Source organism: Microchirus variegatus, assembly GCF_963457635.1.
Source record: "Microchirus variegatus genome assembly, chromosome: 1".
Lineage (NCBI taxonomy): Eukaryota > Metazoa > Chordata > Actinopteri > Pleuronectiformes > Soleidae > Microchirus > Microchirus variegatus.
The window spans coordinates 41,430,853-41,458,138 of NC_139802.1; the positions used below are offsets into that span (position 1 = coordinate 41,430,853).

The 27,286-nt window shown below is 42.7% G+C and overlaps 1 protein-coding gene across 4 annotated transcripts; it reads left to right on the forward strand.

Moving 5' to 3' along the window:
- The first annotated feature begins 1,311 nt into the window (after positions 1-1,311).
- On the forward strand, positions 1,312-26,962 carry LOC310928208 (myocyte-specific enhancer factor 2C-like). Of its 4 annotated transcripts, none has more exons than XM_083890705.1 (11): positions 1,312-1,513; positions 4,548-4,668; positions 12,547-12,711; positions 15,284-15,487; positions 22,620-22,763; positions 22,867-23,059; positions 23,153-23,197; positions 23,343-23,515; positions 24,238-24,367; positions 24,701-24,824; positions 25,743-26,962. In XM_083890705.1, exons 3-11 carry the CDS (start codon positions 12,658-12,660, stop codon positions 26,062-26,064), a joined length of 1,389 nt encoding a protein of 462 aa, XP_083746831.1. In that variant the 5' UTR covers positions 1,312-1,513; positions 4,548-4,668; positions 12,547-12,657; the 3' UTR covers positions 26,065-26,962. The 4 variants fall into 4 exon arrangements, with proteins under 4 accessions (XP_083746831.1, XP_083746833.1, XP_083746834.1 ...); XM_083890707.1 differs by having other exon boundaries at positions 22,870-23,059; XM_083890708.1 differs by lacking the exon at positions 23,153-23,197.
- The last annotated feature ends 324 nt before the right edge of the window (positions 26,963-27,286 follow it).

The following is a 27,286-nucleotide window of genomic DNA, read 5'->3' on the forward strand; positions in this document are numbered from 1 at the left end:
CCGAGGCCTGCGGAGGCCTGAGTGTCAGCAACACATTTCTCTCTCTCACACACACACACACACACACACACACACACACACACACACACACACACACACACACACACACACACACACACACAGGCAGCAGCTTCACTGACACCTCAGAGCTAAATATAAAGTCAATGACAGGAGCAGGTGATGAGTCCACACCTCCACTCCGTCAGCTCGGACACAGGAGGTCACAGGGTATGAACAGAGACGCGTCTTCTTGTGTTTGTTACCTCTTTAGGAACATTTTGCACATAAACGCTGTTGCTAGCGTAAACGTTGGTGGACCTGATATTCTGTGAAACAAGTGCTACTAACGGTGAAAGTAGCCGTGTTTGTACGGCGGCAGCCATCTTTGAATCCTTCTTTGTTCAGGGTTCAGAGGGCATTCCCGAAGAAGGAATTCTGATGAACTTATAAACCATTGATGTTTTTTTCGATTTTATGGCTCCTCAAACAAATGTGCCCTATCGCCCTGTCCAGGGTGTGACCCCATCTATGTCCAGGTGTGACCCCATCTATGTCCAGGTGTGACCCCATCTACGTCCAGGTGTGACCCCATCTATGTCCAGGTGTGACCCCATCTATGTCCAGGTGTGACCCCGTCTACGTCCAGGTGTGACCCCGTCTACATCCAGGTGTGACCCTGCCTTCGTCCAGGGTGTCACCCCATCTTTGTCCAGGTGTGACCCCGCCTTCGTACAAGGTGTGACCCCATCTATGTCCTGTTGTGACCCCAGGGTGTGACCCCACCTATAATCCAGGTGTGACCCCATCTACGTCCAGGTGTGACCCCGCCTTCGTCCAGGGTGTGATCCCATCTACGTCCAGGTGTGACCCCATCTATGTCCAGGTGTGACCGGCCTTCGTCCAGGGTGTCACCCCATCTATGTCCAGGTGTAACCCCCGCCTACATCCAGGTGTGACCCCGCCTTCGTCCAGGGTGTGACCCCACCTATAATCCAGGTGTGACCGTGCCTACATCCGGGTGTGACTCCGCCTATGTCCAGGTGAGACCCCGCCTACATCCAGGTGTGTCACATTGGTCAAAATTGTGATTCTGGAGGCTTAGTTAAGACCTGGTTTAAGGTTGGGTTTAGTTTAGGGTTAGACTGAGGTTAGGTTTATTTGTGATGAATAAAGTTAAGATAAAGGGCATGTGTTATGTCTATGAGATAAGTGCGTGTGTGTGTGTGTGTGTGTTGATGGGAGGGAAGGGGGCGGGGCTTGAGCCCCAGGGTCTGATCACTGTAAAACTACCTCTGCTCAGTGCAGAAAGAACTCAGATCCAAACACAGCCCAGTTTTGGGTCCCCCCCTTTTTTTCTAAGCCAGCTGGTCTGGCTTAACAGCATTTCTTGTCTTTTTTAAAATATATTTTCCCAGCTTTTTCTTGTTTGATACAAGGGACTGACTGAGCCGAGCCACAGCTGGAGCTGTTGGGGGAACCTTCCAGGTGAAGACCGAAGCAGGAGCACATACTGGTGAGTGGATGTGACGTTGGCATCATCATTTTTTAATCTCAACTTGATTGATATTATTGTATTCGTACGTTCATGATATACATTTATGTATTTATTGACATCTAGTATCTCTTAATTCTGTATTGTTTATATCTGAAACTCTGTTTGGTCTTCACCTCCTCCTGAGGGAAGATCAGTGAACCATGTTCTCTCCATGTTCACCAGTTGTTCCAAATGCTCAGCTGTTTGTGGTCAGAGGAGCATGAGAAACACTGGATTACTAGAACTGTGATTTTTCGTGATAAACGTGAGATTATTTGGTCCTTTTAAAGTGATAGTTCAGGGATGATGGCAGTTAGTCAAGCACTGACTTACTGCTGTCAGTATTCACTCTTAACACCTGTTATACACTCTTAGAAATAAGGGTTCCAAAATGGTCCTTCCGCAAGGTGGTTCTACCTGGAACCATTTGCTTCTGAAAAAACCCCTTTCAAGGGTTCTTGATAACATTTAATGGTCCATTTTGATCCAGAGAACCCTTTAAAACCCCTTTCCTGAATAAAGGGTTTTAAAAGGGTTCTTGGTGGAACCCTCCAAAAGGGTTCTCGTATGAGGACAAGCCGAAGAACCTTATATGGTTCTACTTAGCACTTTTATTTCTAAGAGTGTATAGACCAATGAACAGGAGCCATCTGTGCTGGTTTATACAGATTAGTCGAAGTTGAATGAAGAACAATATCATGTTCATGTAGAGCATTGGTTCTCAAAGTGCGGCCCGTGGGCCAATGGAGGCCCGCAGAAACATTTCTGGCGGCCCCGCAATGAATTACAGTTGATAGTTTTAATCCAGGAGCTACTAAGCTTGTTAAATGTTTATTGGACATTACTGGATACAGACCAATAAACTGTAGAACTGTAATCTGGTCATTAAAATGATTACAAATGGGATTTCTTTATGTTTTTTTTTTTTACTTTGGTGGCCCTCAGTCCAAATTTTGGGTTCCTAAATTGGCCCTCAGGTATCAAAACTTTGAGAACCCCTGATGTAGAGACTTTAAAGGGTTTTCTGAAGCAGATCTGATTCATCGTTAGTCATAATAATGATCACGATGATGACAAAGTTGTCCTATATGAGAAGCAGATGCTAACAGGTGCTAACAAAACAGGTGCTAACAGCTCAGTGAGACTGAAATATGTGTCTGTTCACTATGACTTAGAGATAAAGATATCGTTATTACCTAAAACATCACCTGGAGGCTAATAAAGACATTTTCAATCTCCACATCTGCATAATAAAATAAAGATATTATCATATAGTGTTTTGTGGAGAAGCACGTAACCCGATTACATATGTTTACCACGCAGAGCTGAAACCTGAGCGCAGCATGCCACCAGGCTGTGTGCTCACATGTGCTCTCCTGGCTCTGGTGGTAGAAACAGGACTCTTCCGCTCAATTCCAGAGGGAAAATGTCAGCTGTGTGATTTGAGACATTGACAATATTGTTTTAGAAGATGAACGTAGCAGGTCATGGCTTTTAGAAGCACATATACCGGCCCAAAACAAAAGTTCATGTGGTCTTGGCACACATGTGGTGCTTTTCCACCGCACAGTAACGGCACAGCGCGACTCAGCACGTTTTATTTATTGGTTTTCCAAAACTGTTTAAAAGTTATAATGCTCACAGACACATCAATCAATCTTTATTTGCAGCTGCAAAAATCATATCCTCTTTAGGATGAGGTGGCAAAGTGGTAAACTTCCTTGTTATGAGTTCAAAAAGGATAATCTTAAAGTCTAAACTACATCCTCAGCTGTTAACCTGTAATGTTGAAATGATTCATGTTGTGATACAAATGGGTTTATCTATTGCCTCTTTGGTCCAACACGGTCCAAACCACTTTCAAATTTTGCCATTGTCTTTCTTAGTCCAACCACCGCAGGGCTGGTTGTCCCAGACTCGTCCTTCATTGTCCTCATCATCTAATTTTGCAGTTTAAAATGATTATTTTCAGTAGAAATGATTCATTGTTCAGCTCTAATAAACATTTATCATGGTGGGAAATATTTTCAGACCTAACTGTTTTGTTCCTCACAATACCTTTGCATTACATTAATAATAGTAATAAGAAAAACATATCTTTTAATAATTTTAGTTACATTTGATATTTCACGAAACAATGTCGTGAAAAACTGCTGTGGCATCATTTTATATATTCACAGTAAAATCTATTTAATCCACTATATAATCTATTCAATTTACTATATAATCTATTTAATCTAGTATGTGATCTATTTAATCCACTATATAATCTACAATATAATCTATTAAATCTACTATATGATCTAATTAGTCTACTATATGATCTACAATATAATCTATTTAATCTACTATATAATATATTTAATCTACTTAATTGTCTATTTAATCCACTATATGATCTACTATATAATGATTATATAGTAGATTAAATAGATTATATTATAACCTATTAAAACTACTATATGATCTATTTAATCTACTATATAATCTATTTAATCTCCTATATAATCTATTGAATCTACTATATGATCTATTTAATCTACTATATGATCTGTATGATCTATGTAATCTACTATATAATCTATGTAATCTACTATATAATCTATTAAATATACTATATTATCTGCTAAATCTATATGATCTATTTAATCTACTATATAATCTATTCAATCTACTATATAATCTGTATAATCTACTACATAATCTGTATGATCATGAAGAAACAGATGAGCGCAAGTGAACTTCTAATTCTTTCCACTGAGGGGCAGCAGAGTCGTAAACGTGAAGCTTGACCGTAAACCTGTTGAAAACTTACTAACGATACTTTTTTACACATTTCGTCCTCCTTCGTCTTACTTCACATTTAGTCACAAACACTTTTTTTTCCTGTCCTCTGTTTATAAACGAGTTTTCTTCTCCCTGTGTGTGTGTGTGCGTGTGTTTGTGTGTATATGTGCGCGCGCGCGCTTGTGTGCGTGTGCACGTGATGTTGTTGCCGCCTCCTGACTCACAGGTGCTGGCGCGCGCGTGGTCCAGGACTTGGGAGAGTCGTTGATGGACTGAAGTGAACTGAAGTGGACTGAAGTGGACCCGCTGGACGGAGACGAGAGGAGGACGTGCGGGACTGACCACAGGTGAGTGTTCTCTGACACACACAGACACACACTGACACACACAGACACACACATGACACTTGACAGACAAACAGCAGGACGGAACCCCGGGACACTCCGCGAGTTTCTTCCTCTCGTTTCACCGGCGGACACCGTCTTCCGTTCAAGTTTACTTCCACAGTCGCGTCGCTGTCTTTTGTCTTCAGTTCGGTTGTAGTTTCGTGTGTTTTTGCGGAATCTCCGGCTCGTTTGCTCGGTTTTCTGACCGCCGCCCCCCCCGCCTCAGAGACAACTTTAGTGCCACATGAAGGAGCGAAGGGGCGCTTCTTTTTCACACCACCTGGTAAGAGCTGACTGTGTTTGTTTATGTGTGTCTGAGGGGGGGACTGGAACCGCTTGACCATCTTCCAGAGGCGTTTCACGGTGTGTGTGTGTGGTCATTTAGACCCTTATATTAGACGTGACTAGTCCTTTATGCTACGTTATTACTGATAGTTTAGACTATTGTTTCCCAAACACTGGGTCGGGACCCATAGAAGGTCACGGCAGAATTGTATGGGTCCCCAAACAACACATTTACAAAATGAAGATGTATGTGTTTATATATATATATTAGTGCTGTCAAATGTTAACGCGTCAACGGCGTTTCCATGACGACTGACCGGAAAAAGACGCGCGTGACGTCATGTTTACGTGACTCCGGATTGTTAAAATTAGTCTCTAAAGTAACGCTAAATTTTAAAAAACAGAGGCACACATACGCAGTACACAGGTATGCTAGTTATTTGTAGCGCTGCTTCTTTTCCTTTAATAAACGGACCGCTCCAGTTTGACTGTAGGTGCGCTAACCGGCCGCTAAAAGGAGCTAATGCGGCTAACTGAGCTAACTGGTAAACGGTGCCTGGACTCCAGAAACATGACGTCATGCGCGTCTTTTTCCGGTATGCGTTAACCTATTGCACAGCACTAGTATATATTTTAAAATAACATGCATAGTGTCAGGATACTGACGGTGTGTATATGTGTATATTAGTGCTGGACACTAAGTTAACGCACAACGCGTTTCCATGGCGACTGACCGGAAAAAGACGCGCGTGATGTCATGTTTACGTACCGCGACACTGGAGTCCAGGCACCGTTTACCATTTAGCTCCGTTAGCTGCATTAGCGCCTTTTAGCGTCGGTTAGCGGTCTGTTTATTAAACGTAAAAAGAGCAGCACTACAAATAACCAGCGTACTGTGTGTGTGCACCTCTGTTTTTAAAGTTTACGCGCATTTTTTTCCGGCCAGTCATCATGGAAATGCATCGTGCGTTAACGTGCGTTAAGGTTGACGCCGTTAACGCGCTCATCACTATATATATATATACATACATATGAGGGGTATAACAATACGCGTATTCAGCCTGAACTAAATTTCAGTAAGAACTTATAATAACCACGCAACTGCAGAGTGAAATTGACGGCTCTGTTCTCTGTCCACTGCGTTGTTCACTGCTCTGTTCTGGCAGCGTCTGAATGAGTAAGAAGGATGAGTGCTAGAAAAAAGGAAAGGCAAAAGCTGTAAAGCAGCTTTGAGTGGTCTATAAACTCTGTAAAAACAAACCTTTTAGCTGCTTACAAGCAACATCTAAAACTCATGAAAAACACCTGGGAGCTGCAGAGATGACTGAAGTTGCTGCGTCTTCTTGCCTCAGTTAGCGCATGTGAGACATGTTTTTGGTCAAATGAATCCTCAAAACAGTATCCGAAACACCGTACGTCCGCGAAAATTTCTATTCTTGGCTCCACAGTGCAGCACAGAGTCCTACACAAACTTCCAGCCTCAGAGGATTTATCTGTCCAGTGGATACATGTTATACAGTATATATATGACGGCAATGTGCCTGCTAGAGCCTGCAATTGATCACTTTTCCAAATGCTAGCTGCTGTTAGCTCCCAGTAGCCTCTGTGGCTGATGTAACTTCCTGTCCCTTAAGTTTCGTTTTTGCTTTTTTTTAAGGTGGACTTAAAGAGATACTACTAAACAGAGCGTTCTGAACAGGGCTGTTTTGGCAGGGTGATTGAACTGCTGTGGTGCTACATCCTTATGGTATTTTGACCAAAGCATGTCACAGACATGTTCATTAGGACACCAGGGAACTAGGTTAACTTGGAGAAATAGGGCATAATACTTTATGTCCCCTTTAATTGTTCTCAGCCATCATCAGGGGCCTCCTCTCTGCTTGGGGCTCCAGGCGATTTCCTGCTTTGCCCATCCTCTTGTAACACGGGGACGTAGTGACAGTCCATGTCTCTGAACTGCTCTGTGATTGGTCCAAACCTCCCACGATGGCCCTGGATTTGCAAAGGTTGTAAACAGTTAGTGCAGAAGTGTCATTCTCTCTCGCTCAGATCATTTAAACGCTGAAAGGTAGTGACCACATTTTTACTGTAACTTTTAAGTCATTGTGACATCAGTCACTCACACACAGTATGCTGAGCGTGTGTCTGTTTGAGCCACACAGTGACTCATTCCCTGTTTATAGAGGGGTGTCCCGGACCAATCTGCATGTAATAGATCAGGTTACTGGTGTCTGCATACAAGTCCTTACAGGGAACTCAGAGCAGTCGTCCAGCCAGTGTTTTCGTTTAAAGTCGATCAGATACTCACACACTTGACTCACAAATCCCAACACTTACTTAACTGTAGCTGTATAGTACAGCAGTGCACAGGTGTTTGAAAATTCAGATCACTCATTCATTTAGCCCAAGGTGAATTCTGCATTTCCAGGTGTTTCGTGTAGGAATGATGACGTCTGTGTTTCTAAATGTATGGTAAGTTATAGCCAGAGAGAGAGTACAGTTCTTAATAATAGTATTACTGTTAAATGCACCTGATATGATGACGTGATTTTAAATGCTTATTTCGACATGTGCACTGCAAGTGTGACGAGAAATGGACTCACCCTCATCTGCCGGTTAGTCAGCCTTTCATGACTGGAAATAGAAGTTGTGTGTAGCTTTGTAAACACCCTGCGTCAAAAGTCCTTCTTCCTGATTGAACAAAGCAACACAAATATGGCAAACCAATCAGCAGTAGACGAGCAGCTCAGGAACATGAATGTGTGAATGGTCCATTAAGTGCGTCAGCATTGACTGTGTCAGAAAACCTGATTTATCCCTATTTTAAGCCTATTTAAGTCGATCGTATTATTATCAAAATGCTATTTATCTATTATAAATAACTGAATGTAGTTATGAACGTTAGCATTTATTGACTGTTAGCAACATATCTCTAAAATTCACGGACGGATTTGGAGGAAATTTTCAGGAAATGTCCGCAATGTGACCAGGAAATAGTGATTCAATTTTGGGCGTGATCCGTGGGGGTGTCAGTGGGGGGGCTGAGCTGCCTTGGCGGAGGTCTGTGCTCTCTGAGTGCTTTTCTACTTTTATTTAACTTGGATGTCTTTATTGACAAAATGACTTTTTGACTTTCTGTCATCCAGATTTACTTCAGTAACGCAAACTAAACACACGAGGCAGCAGTAGACTCCTCAGCAAACTTCACTGCCCTGGCCAGAAATGCACAGTGAAACTAGAAAAGCACTCGGAGAGCGCAGACCTCCGTCAAGGAAGGCAGCTCAGCCCCCCCCCCCCCACAAAATAGCGATAAAAATAGTGATAGAGTCTGCGGATCACAGCCAAAATTTTATCGCATATTCCTGGTCCCATTGCGGACATTTCCTGAAAATGTCATCCAAATCTGTCGAGTTACGTTGCTAACTGACAGACAAACAAACAGACAAAGTCCGGCGAAAACATATACCTCCTGGTGGAGGTAAATAAAGCCACAAACACCTGCATAGATTTTTATCAGGTTTTTACCTGTTTTACCAGGTTATTTCAGTACTGTGTCACTGCACACTGGACAAAGTGGATTATCCCTTACAGTACTTATTCCTGATTACTTGTATGATGTTCTTGGTACTTTTACTTGTGTGTTCAAAGTATCTGAGTGCTTCTCTCACCACTTACAGGAACACACACACACACACACACACACACACACACACACACACACACACACACACACACACACACACACACACACTACTTCGTACAGTCTCTGAAGCTCGGCTTGTTGGAAAATAATTGGCAGAGACAGAGCAGCTGAGGACAGTGACAGATGGCTGATATCCATCTTCTCCTCTGCTTAACTGTTTCTCTTTCTGTCTGTGAACCAGAAACCAGTTGTATTGTTGTTTGAGGTAAAAAGTTCATTCCTTTATTTTTGGAGTCCTTCTGATTTACACTGAGGCTATAAATAGTAGGAAGGTTTTGCGAGTGTGCGTCTGTGTAGGGTGCAGGTTTGCTGTCATCCAAGAAAAGATCAAATTGCCTGAAATCACATCTTCTGTTCCAGCACGCACAAACGCTCGAGCTGATTTGTAAAGCGCAACGTTTCCCTCATCGCTTACGTCTCAGTTTGGCCTAAAACTCCCTCTACTCCAGTGTGCGTCATCTATGAGCTCTCTAAATTTAAACCACATTGGTGCTTGTGCTGTTTTCTTCAAGTGAGGTCGGTGTAACACTCCATGAAAATGTTGAGGCACAATTCTGAACTGATGCTTTATTTAGCTTTAGACTGAGGAAACACTGTGGAGCTGTATGAAATAGAATCTAGTCCATAATCTGGATCAGACCCTAACCCTAACCCAAGAAAGCGAGGGATTGTTTGTCACCTGCTCGTCTCCTTCAGTTAATCAGAGCGGGTTGTTGTGGCAAAAACAGAATTTGATTGCGATGGGTGCGGCGATCCCAAGGTGTGCCCAAGCCAGTCGAGGTATAGCCCCAGTCCGATACGAGTCATCGTAACAGATGCCCAAACCACCTCAGATGAGCCCCTCTCGGATGTCCAAGCTCCTCACCCTCATCTCTAAGGCTGAGCCCAGCTACCAAGCAAAGGAAACTCATTTTTGACCGCCTGTATTCGCCTGAATTTCGGTCACTACCCAAAGCTCATGACTGTAGGTGAGGGTTGGAACGTAGATCGACACGTAAAACGAAAATCACCTTCACCACAACAGGCCGATTGTACGTCCGCATCATTGCAGATGCTGATCCCCGATCCGGCTGTCGATCTCCCGCTCCACCCTTCCCCCCACGAGTCCTCGAGATACCCAAACTGCTCCACTTGAGCACCCAGAGTGGGCAATCAACCCTGGTTCCAGCACCGAACCATGGCTTCAAACTTGGAGGTGCTTCACACTCTGTTTGCGAACCCCCAGCAAGAGCTGAAAGTCGTACTTTGATGAAGCTAAGAGGACCACATCATCCACCCCATAGCTAGCTGAAATTCTGTTCATAACTCTTTTGAACAGAAAGGCTGGCAAAGGGCAGTCCTGGCAGAGTAACTAGCCCCAACTAACTAGTAACTAATTTTGACTGCCTGCCGGTTGAACGTCCGCATCATTGCAGATGCTGATCCGCAATCCGCCTGTTGATCTCCCACTCCATCCCACGAGTCCCTGAGATACCCAAACTGCTCCACTTGAGACGGGCCCATTCCCCAACCCAGAGTGGGCAATCAACCCTTTTTCAGCACGGAACCATGGCCTCAAACTTGGAGGTGCTTCACACTCGGTTGCGAACCTCCCCAGCAAGAGCTGAAGCTAAGAGGACCACATCATCCACACCATAGCTAGCTGAAATTCTGTTCATAACTCTTTTGAACAGAAATGGTGGCAAAGGGCCGCCCTGGCAGAGTATCTAAGAGATGAGCTAGATAAAACCAAATTCCATCCAGGCATGAAGTGAGAACCACAGTCAGAATCTATCTTTTGTTCACAGAGCATACCTTCGTCATCTTGTGACGTCAAATCCCCGTTTCATTCTTCATGTCATCCCATGTGCCCGAGGGCTGGCACCTCCTGAAAGTGAGCACGCCTTTTCTCTCTCCGCCCTGCTGCAATGACGGCAGAAGGCTGCCAAGAAAATCTGTCTTTTGCGTTGGGATACATCTGTCTCTGCGTGTGCGAGCATCCAGTTAACTCAGTGACCCAATCTCTTAAGCTCCACTTTAAGAGTGAGACGTGGGTCACGTGGCACACACACACATGTATGCACACCTTGCACTGGTAGTCCATGTACATGTCCTTCAGAGTATTACAGACAAGTTCCCACCTCAAGCCAAGAAATATCTCACTATCAACTGTACACTCTCACTCACACACAGCCCACGGAGACTTAATTCCACCTTAAGTTTATTTGTCTTTCTCGTATAGCCTGAGGTTTGGCATGTGCAGGAAGTGTTGAAGGCAGCGAGTCTGTACAGGAGTTAGCAGCCTGTTAGCAGCCGAGTCATGTGTTATAGAACTGGAACGTATGTTTTCATGATTTTTATTTTATACTTTTTATTAAATATATTCAAAAAATGATTCACTATATGCACGGAGAGTCCCTTACAACTTCCCATTTAACTTCCAGTCAATTGTTGCTAAGGGAAAACTTGGACAGCAGAATGATGGTCTTACCTTGCATCATCTTTTTATTGTGCAGTTTAGTAAGTAGACTCTTAGAAATAAAGGTTCCAAAAGGGTCCTTCTACAAGGGCTGAGGTTCTACCTGGAACCATTTGCTTCTGAAAAAACCCTTTCCCAAAGAAAGGGTTTTTCAAGGGTTCTTGGTAACACTAATGTTTCCAGTAAGAACCATTTTGATCCAGAGAAACCCTGAAAAGGGTTATAAAAGAGTTCTTGGTGGAACCCTCCAAAAGGGTTCTTGGGGGAACCCTCTAAAAGGGTTCCAGGTGGAACATTTATAAAATGTTCTACCTGGTGCCAAAAAGGGTTCTCCTATGAGGACAAGCCGAAGAACCTTACATGACTGTAACTATGTGGTAGGGATGGGAATGACACGACATTTTAAGAGTCGATTGTCGGCCTGGGAAAATATTCTACACTAAACTACTTCATTTAAGGCTCAAAAACATGGCTGGAACGTCCAATATTGACTATCAAAGGAGCGATAATTAAAATGAGGAGCAGAGAAAACTCTGGCACGGATGTGTCGCCAGACGGCTCAGGATTTTGATCCCCGCCCTAAACGTAAGCGCAAGCTCGTTCGTAATCGTCTGTCAAACATTTCTTTAATAACTTTGCTGCTTTACAGTTGACGGCTATATCGCATCGTTTACTGCGTGAGTATTATTAGCGTCACTCTTCGGACAGTAAACGGACGGTAGACCCCCTGGTTCCAGCTTTTCCACGTCTTCACTGTCTTCTTCAAACTCTGGTTGGTTGACAGTTGATAGCATTAGCCTGCAACGTTAGCCTGCGGCCACTGTTTGCAGCGCTCTGAATCTCTGACCGATGGGAATGATGGGAACTCACTGATCGTCCTTTCCTTGTACCTGGGAGAACCACATTTAAGAGGCAATACAATTTACTATACAAACACAAGTTTGATTTTGTAAAGTATTTTATTCCCTTTTTTTGCACCTGACAATAAAAACCTTTGAATCCTCTGAGGAAGCTGGCCCAGTGGGTGTGTCACGGGGTAGAGCAGCAGTGAATGGGTGTGTATGCAAACAGACAATAATATGCTGCCTGTCTGTGCGTGCATGGTGGTTGAACTCTGCAGCTCAGCATGCAACACTAACCACACGCGACCCCTCTCTGGTAATTAGATGCAGTGTTCATACATGTTTTGTTTTTATGTCTTTTGTTGTTTTTATTGGCCTGGAAATGGTCCGACGTTTAACCGCCACCTCTTTAAGTGCTATTACGACGTTCAACTGGTTTGTCATCTTCCTCTACTCACTCCATGTGTGTGTATGACTGGAGAACGATGCCTTTTTCTAATGACTTATTTCAACCCTAATGATTATCATTTGTGGTGGTGTTGTTTTTGCAGAAGCCAGCCAGCAGTTTTGGATTCAAAGTGAGGATCTGTGACGACCTGGAAGTCGAGAGAAGGAGGAGACGTTTGTGAAAAAGAGGACAAACGGCAAAAAGGATAACAAAGATGGGGAGAAAAAAGATTCAGATAGCACGGATTATGGATGAGCGAAACAGACATGTAAGTATTCAGACGTTCACATTAACATTAACTCATAATTTTGACAATATAAAGCTGGGGTTGACCAATATTTGGACTGGCCCATTATTGGGGGCCGATATTTCGCATTTGACTTCATTGATTACTGGCTGTTTTGAAGTGTCCTTAACCCTTTAAATGGTGCTTATATATTGTATATTAGACCTTTAATGTCCCACCAACAATCTTTCGAAGTCAAACATGTCCACTTTGAGCGCAACGCCTTGGATTTAATGTGTCAGCTTAGCACTGCTGTCATTCTAAGCTCATATGTAGTATAAACAAAATGGCTGCTCATTGAATCTTGGATCTGTTGGTTTGAATTTGCTGCAGCTTGGAAAAGCACAAGCTAATCAAATCATGCTGCGCAATTATTCCAGCACTGGCTCTCGTCAATAATATCGAGGGCGAACGTTTGGTTAAGAGGGAAAGGGAACTTGGCTTGTAACTGGAGAGTTGGTGGTTTGAGTCCCCACCAGGTTAAAAAAAAGGGCTGGAGTACCCTTGAGCAAGGTACCCAAGGAGGTATATGTTTGTTCGTTTGTTTGTCTGATAGTTAGCAACATAACTCGAAAAGTCACCAACGAATTTGGATGAAATTTTCAGGAAATGTCCGTAGTGGGACCAGGAACAAGTGCTTTAAATTTGAGCGTGATCCGTACACGTTGTGTGATGGCAGGGTGTATTTTGTAGGCACTGAGCTGCCTTGGCGGAGGTCTTTTCTAGTTTATTTATAAGACCGGTGAAGACACTGCCAAAAACTGCTGATTTGTCTTTTTTGGTGGCATGATGTCTTCGAGTTAGCGTGGACAAAATGACGTTACTTAGTGCAGGCCAGAGAGAAAGAGTTTTGTCATCACAGCAGACAAAACTACGCAGGAAAATGAAGACTACAATAGTAGCTTCATAAAAGGATCCCGTTTGACCGGGACTAAACTCTCTTGAACAGCTGTTCCAGTTTAGTTCTAAAATGATCCCAGACTTAATCCACACACAGTTCTGAGGCTAAAAACTTCCACATGTGGATTCTTCAATCACAAAAAGCTGCTGGTGTGTGCATGTCGGATTACTGAGGATGGAGCTGACAATACTTCATGAACAGAGAAGTGTATTTGTGGCCTGATAGTCCCTCGTGATAATCGAGTCTTTATTCAGCCTGTGAGGAAACGGAACATGGGCCACTGTGTGTTACATAATTGTTCATTTCGTGGCTTTGGTTTTTTTGTAAAATATATTTGGGCTTTTCAGCTGAGATAGGCACAGCACCCCCCGCGACCCTCTGGTGGAGGATAAAGCGGTAGATAATGGATGGATGGATATTTGGGCTTTTCTCTTTAGAAAGACCTAAAATGAGCTACGCCATAACATACCAACGATATCAGCGTTTAAAGACAGACTCTTAAATCACGATCAACACGCGAGAGTGCAGGCGAGGTCAACGGTATCCGAAAACTGGAAGTCCGCAAAGTGCGTGAAAAGTTCTATTCTTGGCTCCACAGTGCAGCACAGAGTTCTACACAAACTTCCAGCCTCAGAGGATTTATCTGTCCAGTGGATACATGTTATACATGACGGCAATGTGCCTGCTAGAGCCTGCAAATGATCACTTTTCCAAATGCTAACTGCTGTTTCATGAGTTGATGACTAGTGTACATTGAACTGTGAAAACATAGGGAGGCGTCTTGTCACTCGTCATTGTGTAAAACAACGTTATGTACATGTGCAGATGATGAGAGTCAGGAGGCTTTTGACTTAGAATGACCGTCATGAGCAGAATCTTGTATCACTTTAACAGCAGTGTGTCATTGTCATTCACCGTCTCCTCCTCCATCACAGACGCACTATAGTTCCTCAAACTGGTGATATCGGGTCATATGATCCTCACAAGCTGTGTTTGACTCTGGGGTGGGGGTGGGGTTTATATGTGAGCATGCATTCAACATAGACCGAGACCTAACAGCTCACTGAAACACACACATACACAACACCTGAGAAAGAAGACTATATTTCTGTATCTGGGGCAGTGGTTCCTCTCTTCCTGTTATGGCAGGAAATGCAGGCACACATGCTTCCTGACCCCCATAGCACAGCAGCACTGACCCCGTCACAGACCTACTGTGGACGTTACATGGTAAACCCATGCCTCAGTGCGTGCGTGCGCATTTAAACCACAGAAGAATATTGAGATTTTTCTCTGTTAAGGGTCACCTATACGATTTTTTTGGTGTTTTCCATGAAAGGTCACACTTTTATTCATCAAAGGAGTTGCAAAATGAATAGAAAATATAGTCAAGACATTGATAAGGTTAGAAATAATGATATTTATTCAAAATAATAATTTTCCCTTCGTCAAAGAACCAGCAAAGCTGTTTTCAGCTGTGCTAACATCATTGCACAATGGTTTTCAAGGGTTTTCTAATTATCCAATAGCCTTCTAATGCGATTAGCAAACACAATGTACCATTAGAACACTGGAAATACATACAATACCTCTGTACACCTATGTACATATTCCATTAAAAAAACAGTGTTTGTGTTATGTTTTTCTTTCAAGGTCACGTTCACCAAGCGGAAGTTTGGCCTGATGAAGAAAGCGTACGAGCTGAGCGTGTTGTGCGACTGTGAAATCGCCCTCATCATCTTCAACAGCACCAACAAGTTGTTTCAGTATGCCAGCACCGACATGGACAAGGTTCTGCTCAAGTACACCGAATACAACGAGCCTCACGAGAGCAGGACCAACTCTGACATTGTGGATGTGAGTAATAACGCACACACACGGATGCCCGTGGACACTCATGGCATCGACAATCTTATCTAAAAGCTCTCTCGATTGTTTTAACCTCATCTCAATTTCTTGTGGCTGCTCAATACAAGTTTAGGCTTCCCTATGGAATTGGGACACCACTATATGCAAATTAGCGTAGTGAACGTAACAAACGTGCTAACCTACGTCACATGTTGACAATTCCACCGGTGGAGCGAGCTAGTTAGCTAGCTGCTTTCATAAATCGTGAGTTGTTTTCTGACATCACACCAACATATTCCAACACATTTCAACATTATAACATGCTTATTTCCTTTGTTTGTGGCATTTAGCTGAGTGCCAACAAAGGATTTCAAACACTGAATTAATAAAATAACCTGTGTCCCTGGTTGCAGCCATACTGTCTGTGAGCAGCTCCTCATACAAGTGCACTTCAAAAAGTCTGAACAATGCCTTTAAAAATGTTAGTTAGCCATCACCATTAAGAGTCTAGCACAATTGTACTGGTTGTAGAACCTGTTTGCAGTGAACAGGGAACAATCACTGGCACTCAGAGGCAACCATGACCTATTAAATGATTTCATACGGTATAATGTTGACAGTGACCGCCTTTGTTGTACAATTGACAGCAGAGCTATAAATAGCAAGTCGACAAATTGATTTATAGTGAAAACGGTCAAGATTGTCACATTTATGGAACATTTGAAAGACGGCATATAACCCTAACCCTAGCCCACTCCAGATTTAACTTGTGTAATGGCATTAGGAGAAAGATGGACACATAATGTGGACACAACACCATGTCACCAAAGGTCAAAGTTAAGCTGTCCAAAGGTCAGAGAGCAGACAGACATCCCTGCAGCAGAGTCTCCTGGACTCATTAAAAAAGCTGTGAGGAGCTGATCAGCTGTCTTTTGATTCAGCTGTTGCTTCCATTTTAAGCGACTCGCTCCACTGAGCTCCGTCGTTTGCCGCCATTACTGGATAACCGTCGCTCGCAGAAAGCACCGCTCGTTAGTTGTCCGTCGCTCTGCGTTTGTCAGATTACAGATCTGATCGTTGAGTAGCTGTCCGATTGCGTACAGGTATTCTGATCCACATTGATCTGTTGGTCACAGATCACAGGAAGTTATGAGAATTTCATACCACGTAAGGTGAGACACACCAAATTATTTGAAGATTGGATTGGGATACTGTACTTTATGCAGTATAATAACAACTAATGTGTTTACTCACTCAGGGGAAACACCAACGATCCAATGACCAAAGTCATGCGAGTAATGTGAATACAAGGTGGAGTTCCATTTCAGGTTGAGTGGCATCAGAGTCAATGTGACCATTGTTATAAGTTAGAGTGTCGATTAGTTGGCAGAACGTCATTTCTGAGTAACTGATTAAGTTTAGGGCTAAGATTTTAATTGCGGGTATGGTTAAGGTTAACTGCTTGTTGTTAAGGTTACTTCTTTAGGCTTTGTGTGTGTGTGTGTGTGTGTGTGTGTGTTTCCTCCACGAGGCCCATCACATGGCCTCTTGGCCAGCCTCGACAGAACTCGGTTTACATGCTCTTTAATTCTCTCTAATCTACTACAATCTTGTTTACCTCATTACTGTAATCTGGCCAAGCAGCTTCTTCTTCATCTCTGCACTCTGTGTCCACACATTCTGAACCAACCAGATTATTTATTGCTCTACATCCACTTTAACCCGAGTTAAAACAGCATTCCCTCTGATTCAAGTTTGCTTTTCCTGTGTGATCCTGATCCTCTTTTATTTACTGCACTTTTATATTATTATAAAAAAAAACCCAGACCCGAATGACGATCGTGTGATAAAAGATTCATAGACTTTACCAAAGCAAAGGCCATAGACTTTACTAAAGTAGAGTTCATAGTTTACTAAAGTAGAGTTCATAGTTTACTAAAGTAAAGTTCATAGACTTTACTAAGGTATAGTTCATAGTTTACTAAGTAAAGTTCATAGTTTACTAAAGTAAAGTTCATTGTTTACTAAAGTAGAGTTTATAGACTTTACTTAAGTAAAGTTCATAGTTTACTAAGTAAAGTTCATAGTTTACTAAGTAAAGTTCATAGTTTACTAAAGTAAAGTTCATAGTTTAGTAAAGTAGAGTTCATAGACTTTACCCAAGTAAAGTTCATAGACTACTCAAGTAAAGTTCATAGAGTTTACAAATGTAAAGTTCATTGAGTTTACAAAAGTAAAGTTCATAGAGTTTGCTAAAGTAAAGTTCATAGAGTTTGCTAAAGTAAAGTGCATAGACTTTACTAAAGTAAAGTTCATAGAGTTTACTAAAGTAAAGTTCATAGTTTACTAAGTAAAGTTCATAGACTTTACTAAGGTATAGTTCATAGTTTACTAAGTAAAGTTCATAGTTTACTAAAGTAAAGTTCATTGTTTACTAAAGTAGAGTTTATAGACTTTACTTAAGTAAAGTTCATAGTTTACTAAGTAAAGTTCATAGTTTACTAAGTAAAGTTCATAGTTTACTAAAGTAAAGTTCATAGTTTAGTAAAGTAGAGTTCATAGACTTTACCCAAGTAAAGTTCATAGACTACTCAAGTAAAGTTCATAGAGTTTACAAATGTAAAGTTCATTGAGTTTACAAAAGTAAAGTTCATAGAGTTTGCTAAAGTAAAGTTCATAGAGTTTGCTAAAGTAAAGTGCATAGACTTTACTAAAGTAAAGTTCATAGAGTTTACTAAAGTAAAGTTCATAGTTTACTAGGTAAAGTTCATAGAGTTTACTAAGTAAAGTTCATAGAGTTTACTAAAGTAAAGTTCAAAGTTTACTGAAGTAAAGTTCATAGTTTGCTAAAGTATAGTTCATAGTTTACAAATGTAAAGTTCATAGAGTTTACAAAAGTAAAGGTCATAGAGTTTAAAAAAGTAAAAGTCATAGAGTTTGCTAAAGTATAGTTCATAGACTTTACTAAAGTAAAGTTAAAAGTTTACTAAAGTGAAGTTCATAGACTTTACTAAAGTATAATTAATAGTTTACTAAAGTAAAATTCATAGACTTAACAGAAGGTACAGTTCATAGTTTACTAAAGTAACCTTCATAGAGTTTACCAAAGTAAAGTTCATTGAGTTTACTAAAGTAAAATAAAGTCATTGGCCCGTGCTTCATGCTAAGCTACATGTCTGGTGTCACTGTGGATGACAGCAGCTCCACACACTGACTGCAGCTATGTAAAGGCTGTGAGCCAGTGAAACACAGTATCTGCCGGACAGGAATTCAGCAGAAGAGAGGCCTCTTTGTTTTTTGTTCTTTTCCTCGTGTGGCGGGTTGGCATGTGCCTGTTTTTTCCGTGCGTGTTGTGTGTATTGTGTTCATTTAGCCTGGGAACCTTGCTGCTATTTTTAAATCAGGAGGAGTTCAGCATTCTTCACTTTTTCTCTCGCAACCTTACTTTGTTTTGGTCTGTTGTCTGTGTGTGCGTGTGCATGCGTCTGTGTGTGTGTGTGCGGCTCTGTCTTTTTTTCAGATTAGAAACAGATGAGATTTTTCCAATAAAGTAAAGAGTGCACACATGCCATGAGTACACACTGAAACGCACACTAGCGCTTGCATGTGCTCGCAGACCAAGTCCAGTTCCTTTGTGTTAGCGTGATCCCTCCCTGCTAAATGGCTGGAAACCAGTAGTGGTCTAAAAATAACCCAGAACGCAGCTAAGAATAGCCATGACGGGCTGCGAGTGTGTGCGTCTGTGGTTACACTGAGTGTGTGTGTGTGTGTGTGTGTGTGTGTGTGTGTGTGTGTGTGTGTGTGTGTGTGTGTGTGTGTGTGTGTGTGTGTGTGTGTGTGTGTGTGTGTGTGTGTGTGTGTGTGTGTGTGTGTGTGTGTGTGTGAAAGAGAGCCACAGGAGGGAAATAAAGAATATGAAGAGAAGTAAGTTAAGGCTGAGTAACCTAAAGGAAGCAGAGTCCTCAGCTCCTCGTCTTCCTTTTCCCCTTCAGGACCAGTTCACTTAGGTCCTGTTCAGACCTGGTTTTAACATCCATATTCGGTGCACCAGTTTCCATTAGTTAATTCAGTCAATAGCTCATTACTAGTTTTGATCTTATCTTGTATCTCAATTTTCAGCTTTCGGTGTTTATATGTGCAAGGTACCCTGTTGGGGTACCAAGCACTGGTCCAGGTCCTGAAGGAGGGACCGGGACACACTTGAGTTCCCGTATTGTCCTTCTCTCAAACAAAGATCGTCTTCTTCATGTGATAAACAGCCATAAGCCCAAGAAGAAAGACAATGAAATGCTGGCTGTCCTCTGTTGTTAACCTTTGTTTACTTTGTAGCATTCTTCTTTGTGGAATCTGTTGGCAGGTCACACTGTATCTTGCTGCTATGACGTCACATTATTTACACGCCCTGCACTGGAAACACAAGCCAGAGCGGGGTGGACCATTCCACACCACACCAGAGTCAGCTGAAAGTTTGCACTGCACAACTTATTTAAAACAAGGTTAACTGTCTTTTGTAATCTTCACAAAACTCAAACTCTTTGACTTACTGGTCCTGAAGTGTCCGAATAATTGACAAGCAGCAGAACAACAACAAAAAGTCAGAGTCAGTTATGACAACAGTTTCCACATGAATACACACACTGATACACTCACACGCACAAAAATATACATACTGTTGTGTAGGTGGTGTAGAAAGTGGTAGAGAAGGTGGTGTAGAAGCTTTGTAGAAGGTGGTGGATAAGGTTTGTAGAAGGTGGTGGAGAAGGTTTGTAGAAGGTGGTGGAGAAGGTTTGTAGAAGGTGGTGGATAAGGTTTGGAGAAGGTGGTGGAGAAGTTTTGTAGAAGGTGGTGGAGAAGTTTTGTAGAAGGTGGTGGAGAAGGTTTGTAGAAGGTAGTGTAGAAAGTGGTGGAGAAGATTGTAGAAGGTAGTGTAGAACGTGTTGGAGAAGGTTTGTAGAACGCGTTGGAGAAGGTTTGAAGAAGGTGGTGGAGAAGGTTTGTAGAAGGAGGTGTAGAAAGTGGTGGAGAACGTTGTAGAAGGTAGTGTAGAACGTGGTGGAGAAGGTTTGTAGAAGGTCGTGTAGAACGTGTTGGAGAAGGTTTGTAGAAGGTGATTTAGAAAGTAATGGAAAAGGATTGTAGAAAGTGGTGGAGAAGGTTTGTAGAAGGTGGTGTAGAACATGGTGTAGAAGGTTTGTAGAAGGTGGTGTAGAACATGGTGTAGAAGGTTTGTAGTAAGTGGTGTAGAATGTTTGTAGAAAGTGGTGTAGAAGGTTTGTAGAAGGTTAGTAGAAGGTGGTGTAGAAAGTGGTGGAAAAGGTTTGTAGAAGTTTTGTAGAAAGTGGTGGAGAAGGTTTGGAGAAAGTGGTGTAGAAGGTTTGGAGAAGGTGGTGTAGAAGGTGTGGAGAAAGTGGTGTAGAAGGTTTGGAGAAGGCGGTGTAGAACGTGGTGGAGAAGGTGTGTAGGTAGGTGTAGACCACCCATGTAAAAGGGCAAGAGCCATGGAAGTAACTGAAAAGAAAGGCAAAGAACCAAAACAGTGGAAGTTTAGATGGATGTGGTGGAAGGATGAAGGGAGGGCTGATGTTATGGTATCTTCATTTCCCCGCCCTCCAGGAAGTTGTTTAAACCACCTGCGTCAAAAGTTACTGATTTTACATCACAGCACACAGGAGCTGTGACTCAAACTGACCACATGAGGCAGCAGAAGACCAGCAGCCTCCTTTGTCCCTTGAGCTAAAACCTCAGATTTTCTCGATGGACTTTGGTGTGGGAGAGTTGACAAAGTTTCCATGTGACAAGGGCTTTAAGCAGGTTTAGATTTTTATTAGTTGGCTAAAATCTGTTTCTCATTGTGTCTGGCTGGCTGCTTTCACATTTAGGAGTATTTTTCTTTACAGTGTGGGACTGCTGCTTTTACTGTACTGAAATAAATGCTCCTCCTCCACCACAGTTCCTGACTTTGTTTTGGTCCAGCTCTTCTGTTTTTATTTAAAAAAAGGAAGGAGTGGGTGTGCAGTAATGACTGCCGACAGTGTGTGTGTGTGTGTGTTTGAAGAGGGGAAAGTAGGCTAGCGGAATCACTTTTAAGTTTCAGTGGACGAGCCAGATTTGACAGATTGTGAGGGAGGGTTTGGGAGTGACGAGAAGGAGACGGAGTAAAAAATAGCCTTCTATGGCCATCCCTCCAGTAGCCACACTAGCATTGGTGGTAGCTGCTGCCTCACCCTTCTCCTCCCTCCTCCCCCAGCTCGCTAAAGTGTAACAGGTGGACATGACTGGGATGAGTGGGATAGCTGCAATGGGCCAAGCGCTGAGTCTGTATGTATGTGTGTGTGTGTGTGTGTGTTTGCTGCAGTCACCCAGTGTCCAGTGACAGACTGGACTAATGGGCTGTGAAGTGCTGAAGCAGGTCACTGAGAGCCAAACCACACACACACACACACACACACACACACACACACACACATAGACCACAGCTATTCTTCTTAAAACACTGCATTGACTTCCAGCCTCAACAAAGCCCGATCACTATCACTTTAACCATAACTACGATTAAAGTCTTAGTCCTGAACTTAATCAGTTCCTCACAAATGAGCTTCTGCATCATTAGGGACCATCAGGATCACCTGACACCTGTCTTAGAGGAGGCAATAAGTAGACTTTACGTTGTCTAAACTGACAAACACACAAAACATGCACACACGCATGAAAGGATGACGTGTTTTTCATAAATCATCATAGAAACATCACTGGTTTCTGTGTGGTCACTGTTCACTGTTGATGTGGCTCAAACGAAGGCGAGAAGTACACCAGGGTGGAATATATGTTCATGTGGCGCCATCGTGTGGTCAAAATATGAACTGCACTATTTCGACAACCTCACAACAGTATTTTGATCCCATACCATGACATTTCACTTGGTATAGCAAGACAATATTTAAAGACGTAGATAATAATAAAATTGCAATAGAACAGAAAGCTTTGTTTACGTTGGACAAAATGATGACGACACTCAGATCAGAGTGTGTCAAGAACACGGATTCATATTTCACTCTTGATGGAATTTGTGAGAAAAGGCGGCTGGCGTAACCCCATTAAAAATATCTTTGTGTGTTCACGTGTCTCCCTCCTCGAAAAACAGACGCTGCGTAAGAAGGGCTTAAACGGCTGCGACAGCCCCGACATCGAGGCCGACGACTCTGCTGGCCAGAGCCCAGAGTCTGAGGACAAATACCGCAAAATCAACGAGGACATTGACCTGATGATCAACAGACAGAGAAACTGTGTAAGTGCAGAAACCTTTTGACAACGTCATAGAGAGAAGAGAAACAACAGCAGTTCACACAATGAACGAACACTAAGTTATGTGTCATCTGTCATATTCCCAGCAGGGTCTGCCTCCTTCAAACTACGACATGGGAGTGACCATCCCAGGCAATAATGCCAGTGGACTGCTGTACTCCCACACGGGCATAGGGGGCAGTCTCGGTAACCACAACCTGCTGCCCATGTCCCACGCTCTCCCGTCCCTGCAGAGGAACAGCATGTCCCCACAAAGGCCCTCAAGTACTGGAAATGTTGGTAAGTGTCATATGACATCATCGTCCAAAGCGTGTCGTCCAAACCCTCCTGATGACTGACACTGTGTGTGTGTGTTTGTGTGTGTGTGTGTAGTACTGATGGGTTCAGAGCTGCCCAGCACTGTGGTCTCCACTGTGGGTAAGAATGGATTCTCTAGATGTTTTGAAGTGTGGTTGTGAGGCACCGACACCCTCTGTGTCCCTTGGACGAGCTTGAGATATACGCAGCTCGACTCTCATTCGATCAAAAAGTGAACGTTTGCTTTCCTTTTTATTATCACCAGGAAATGGCAGCTACAGTAACCACTGCACCTCCCCGGGGCTGCTGTCTCAAGGAGGAGTCTCCAAAAACATGCACGAGAAGAGTCCACCTCCTCCCCAAATGAACATGAGCCGCAAGCCTGACCTCCGAGCCCTGATGCCCCCGTCCAACAAGAGCAACAACATGCCAAGTGTTGTAAGTGGTTTCATCTGCGTTCGTTTCCTTCTCATAATTTTCAGTTTCTCAATACTGCATTGAATAACTGTAGTTTGTGCTTCATTGCTGCTGCTGCTGCTAAGTGTGAGGACTTTGACCTCATCTTGGTAAGAACATACAGCTCTGAATATGACTGTTGTGAAGTGTACTGGGATATCATGGATTTAGTTTAAAGGGGACATATTATGCAAAATCGACTTTTTAATCATTTAAATCCTTATATTTGTGACTCTGAGGCCCTAATGGTCGGCAACGTGTGAAAAAAGATGACTCACTCGTGTTTTTGTGGTCCTCCTCAGTCTAAGTACAGGAGATAAAACACGCGATGTTGACTTCCGCGCTCACTGGGACGTCACAATGCGCTAAATTCCTGGAATTAGTATTGCAACGGTATCCGCAAACCGGAAGTCCCAAAAGTTCTATTCTTGGCTCCACAGTGCAGCACAGAGTTCTACACAAACTTCCAGCCTCAGAGGATTTATCTGTCCAGTGGATACATGTTATATATGACGGCAATGTGCCTGCTAGAGCCTGCAAATGATCAATTTCCAAATGCTAGCTCCCAGTAGCCTCTGTGGCTGATGTCATTTCCTGTCCCTTAAGTTTTGTTTTGCATTTTTTAAGCTGGTCACAACAACTACAGTCGGTACCATTTATCCTGAAGTGTATTGAAATGTTGAAATCTGTTGTTTTTTTTGCAGAATCAGAGAATCAATCACTCTCAAACGGCTCAGACGCTGTCGACTCCTGCCATCTCCATTGCTGCTCAGACTCTACCTGGACCAGGGATGGGCGGGTATCCATCAACACTCACCTCCTCCTATGGCACAGGTGAAACTACGGCGAGAGAGGAGGCCATAATAGTTTAGCATTTTTCACTACTTTGACTTTTTAGAGAGGGTTTTCTCGTTTTAGTTTAGTTTTTATTAGTTGGAGTTTATTGTAATATGCAGTATTTGTTCACTACGTAACTAATGTTATGTACTAACCACACTTTTAGTTTTAGTTAGTGTTGTAAACATAGTTTCAGTTAGTCATGGTTTTTATATTTTTATTTACTTTATTTTAAATTTTAGTTTTTTTTGTGATTTCATTCGTTTTGATAAACTCTAATAACCTTAAAGAGGAGAGAACTGAGACACATTTTCTCTTTGCGTTACTCAGAGTTCTCGCTGGGAACCGACCTGTCCTCTCTGTCGGGCTTTGGAGGTTCTGGTCTGGGATCTGTGACAAACTGGCAGCATCAGCAGATCCAGAATTTGCAGCATCCAGCACTTGGACACATGGGGTGAGCACCTGAAATTAAAAAAAATTAAAAATAATAGAGATGACACAATATGATACATACAGAAAGATATAAAACCAGATACAAATGTCTTTGAAATAGAGCTGCAACTAAGGATTATTTTCAAATGGTGCTAGCGGTGTTGTGAACACTGTCCACTGTCTCTATCTGCTGTTGACGTGAGATTCTGTGCAGAACAATGAGCGAGTAAAGTTACGAAAGAGAGAGAAAATGACGATGGAAATTAAAAATTCCAACATCTCCGTCTCACCAAAGACAAATTTACAAAGACAGACTTTGTCCAAGATCCCGAGGACAATCACTTGTCCACTTACAGAGCGTACCGCACATGAATAAAAGTGGGACGCCGTGGACGAAGCTGAGTCAGGACTTCAGTCCTTGATTTTGAGGGAACTGGTCCTGGAAAGAGCAAGAAGACCCGGGTTCCCCCGCATGGAACAAAGGCCTTTCTGCATGGAGTTTGCATGTTCTCCCCGTGTGTGCGTGGGTTTTCTCCGGGTTCTCCAGCTTTCTCCCACAGTCCGAAAACATGCAGATTTGGGGATTAGGTGAATTGGATGTCACCCGCCTTTTCGACCTAGGTGAGCTGGGATTGGCACCAGCAGCCCTGCATTCCTCAAGCACTAGACGATGGACAGATGATTCAGTTGTTGGAGCCTGCAAATGATCACTTTTCCAAATGCTAACTGCTGTTAGCTCCCGGTAGCCTCTGTGGCTGATGTAATTTCCTGTCCCTTAAGTTTCGTTTGACTTCTTTTTAAGGTGGACCTAAAGAGATACTACTAAACCGAGCGTTCTGAACAGGGCTGCTTTGTCAGGGTGATTGAGCTGCTGTGGTGTGGCTATGGTCTTAGATAAATAAAACTCTCTCTCTGTCTCTCTCTCTCTCTGGTCTCACAGGAACTTGTGTCAGAACTCCAACCTGAACCTCGTCTCCGCTCACCAGAACCTGCACATCAAATCTGAGCCCGCCTCTCCGCCCACAGACCGCGGCATGGGCATGGTCGGCACGGTCGCTGGATTCTCCAGCCGCGGGCCCAGCGACCCGGGCCGCTCGCCCGGCGACAGCGGCTCCAGCTGCGGGAGCTCGTATGAAGGTAACGAGGAGCGCGAGGATTATCACGGCAGTGACGACTTCCTCCTCCGACCTCTGTCCGGTCAGGACGAGCACCACAGCCCGTCAGTCAAACGGATGAGGCTATCAGAGGGCTGGGCCACATGATGGGGGCCGGTTCCGCAACCAGAGGGGAAGGGAAAGGGGTTAGGGTTAGTAAAGTTACCTTATAGTGTTATTATTATAATTATTATTATTATAATCCAATTCTTCTTGTACTGAGTGGGTGTGTTCTGTGTTTAATGGTAACGTACGTGTACGTGAGGGGGGAGCAGAGTCAGACGGGGTCATATAGTGATGTTCTGCTGTATTTATAATATGTACTGTATATGTACACTAGAGGACAGGCGAAAAAACAAACTTGTAAGAAACGGTCTGTAAACTGAACTCCGTTGTTCTCGGATGATTCGACACAGTTTAAAATTAAAAAGTCTGTCTCTAACAGTAAATAATTACACTACAGCGAGGTCAGCTAGCTCAGCTTAGCACAAAGAATGTAAACACAGATAAAACCTTGTCCTGGAATAACTGGAATAATCATGAAGATGAAGGCAACCCCTTTGTGGCACTTAAATAAATCACTGCACGACACGTTGGTGGGGCAGATCGCTCGATTTATAAGTATCTGGACATTTGGTGCCGATATCCATATTTTTTTTTTATTCTAATCTAGATTTGGAATTCAGTCAATAAGTATCAGTATTGATAATTACCAGTATTCAATAAGAATCAATATTGATTAGTATCAGTTTTGACAAGTATCCGTATCGATAAGCATCAGTATCAATTAGTATCCATATTGATAAGTATCAGTATCGATAAGTGTCCGTATCGATAAGCATCCGTATCAATTAGTATCCATATTGATAAGTATCGGTTTTGGTAAGCATCAGTATCAAAAAGCTTCAGTATTGATAAACATCAGTATCGGTAAGTATCAGTATCGATAAATACTGGTATCGATAATCATCAGTATCTATAATCATTAGTATTGATCGTATCAGTACTCATAAGCATCGGTATCGGTAAGTATCAGTATCGATAAATATCAATATCGATAATCATCGGTATCGATAATCATCAGTATCGATTAATAACAGTATCGCTAATCATCAGTACTGATCAGTATCAACATTGATTAGTATCAGTATCCATAAGCAGTACCAGTGTCACATAAAAGATGTAAAAACAAAAACAATGATACTTGTCCACATCAGATTTCATCTTACAAACAAACATTTGTTTGTCTTGAAAAATGAAAAATATGCGATTGTTGAAAGAATAAATGAAATCTGTCTCTGAAAACGTAACAATCATGAAAAGTCTAACT

What these genes read in the sequence shown, in the direction of transcription:
- LOC310928208 (XM_083890705.1), top strand. Translation starts at nt 12,658, where the DNA reads ATGGGGAGAAAAAAGATTCAGATAGCACGGATTATGGATGAGCGAAAC. An exon ending in TCAACAGACAGAGAAACTGT is followed by an intron (nt 22,764 to 22,866) that starts GTAAGTGCAGAA and finishes TCATATTCCCAG; the next exon opens with CAGGGTCTGCCTCCTTCAAA. An exon ending in CCAGCACTTGGACACATGGG is followed by an intron (nt 24,825 to 25,742) that starts GTGAGCACCTGA and finishes CTGGTCTCACAG; the next exon opens with GAACTTGTGTCAGAACTCCA.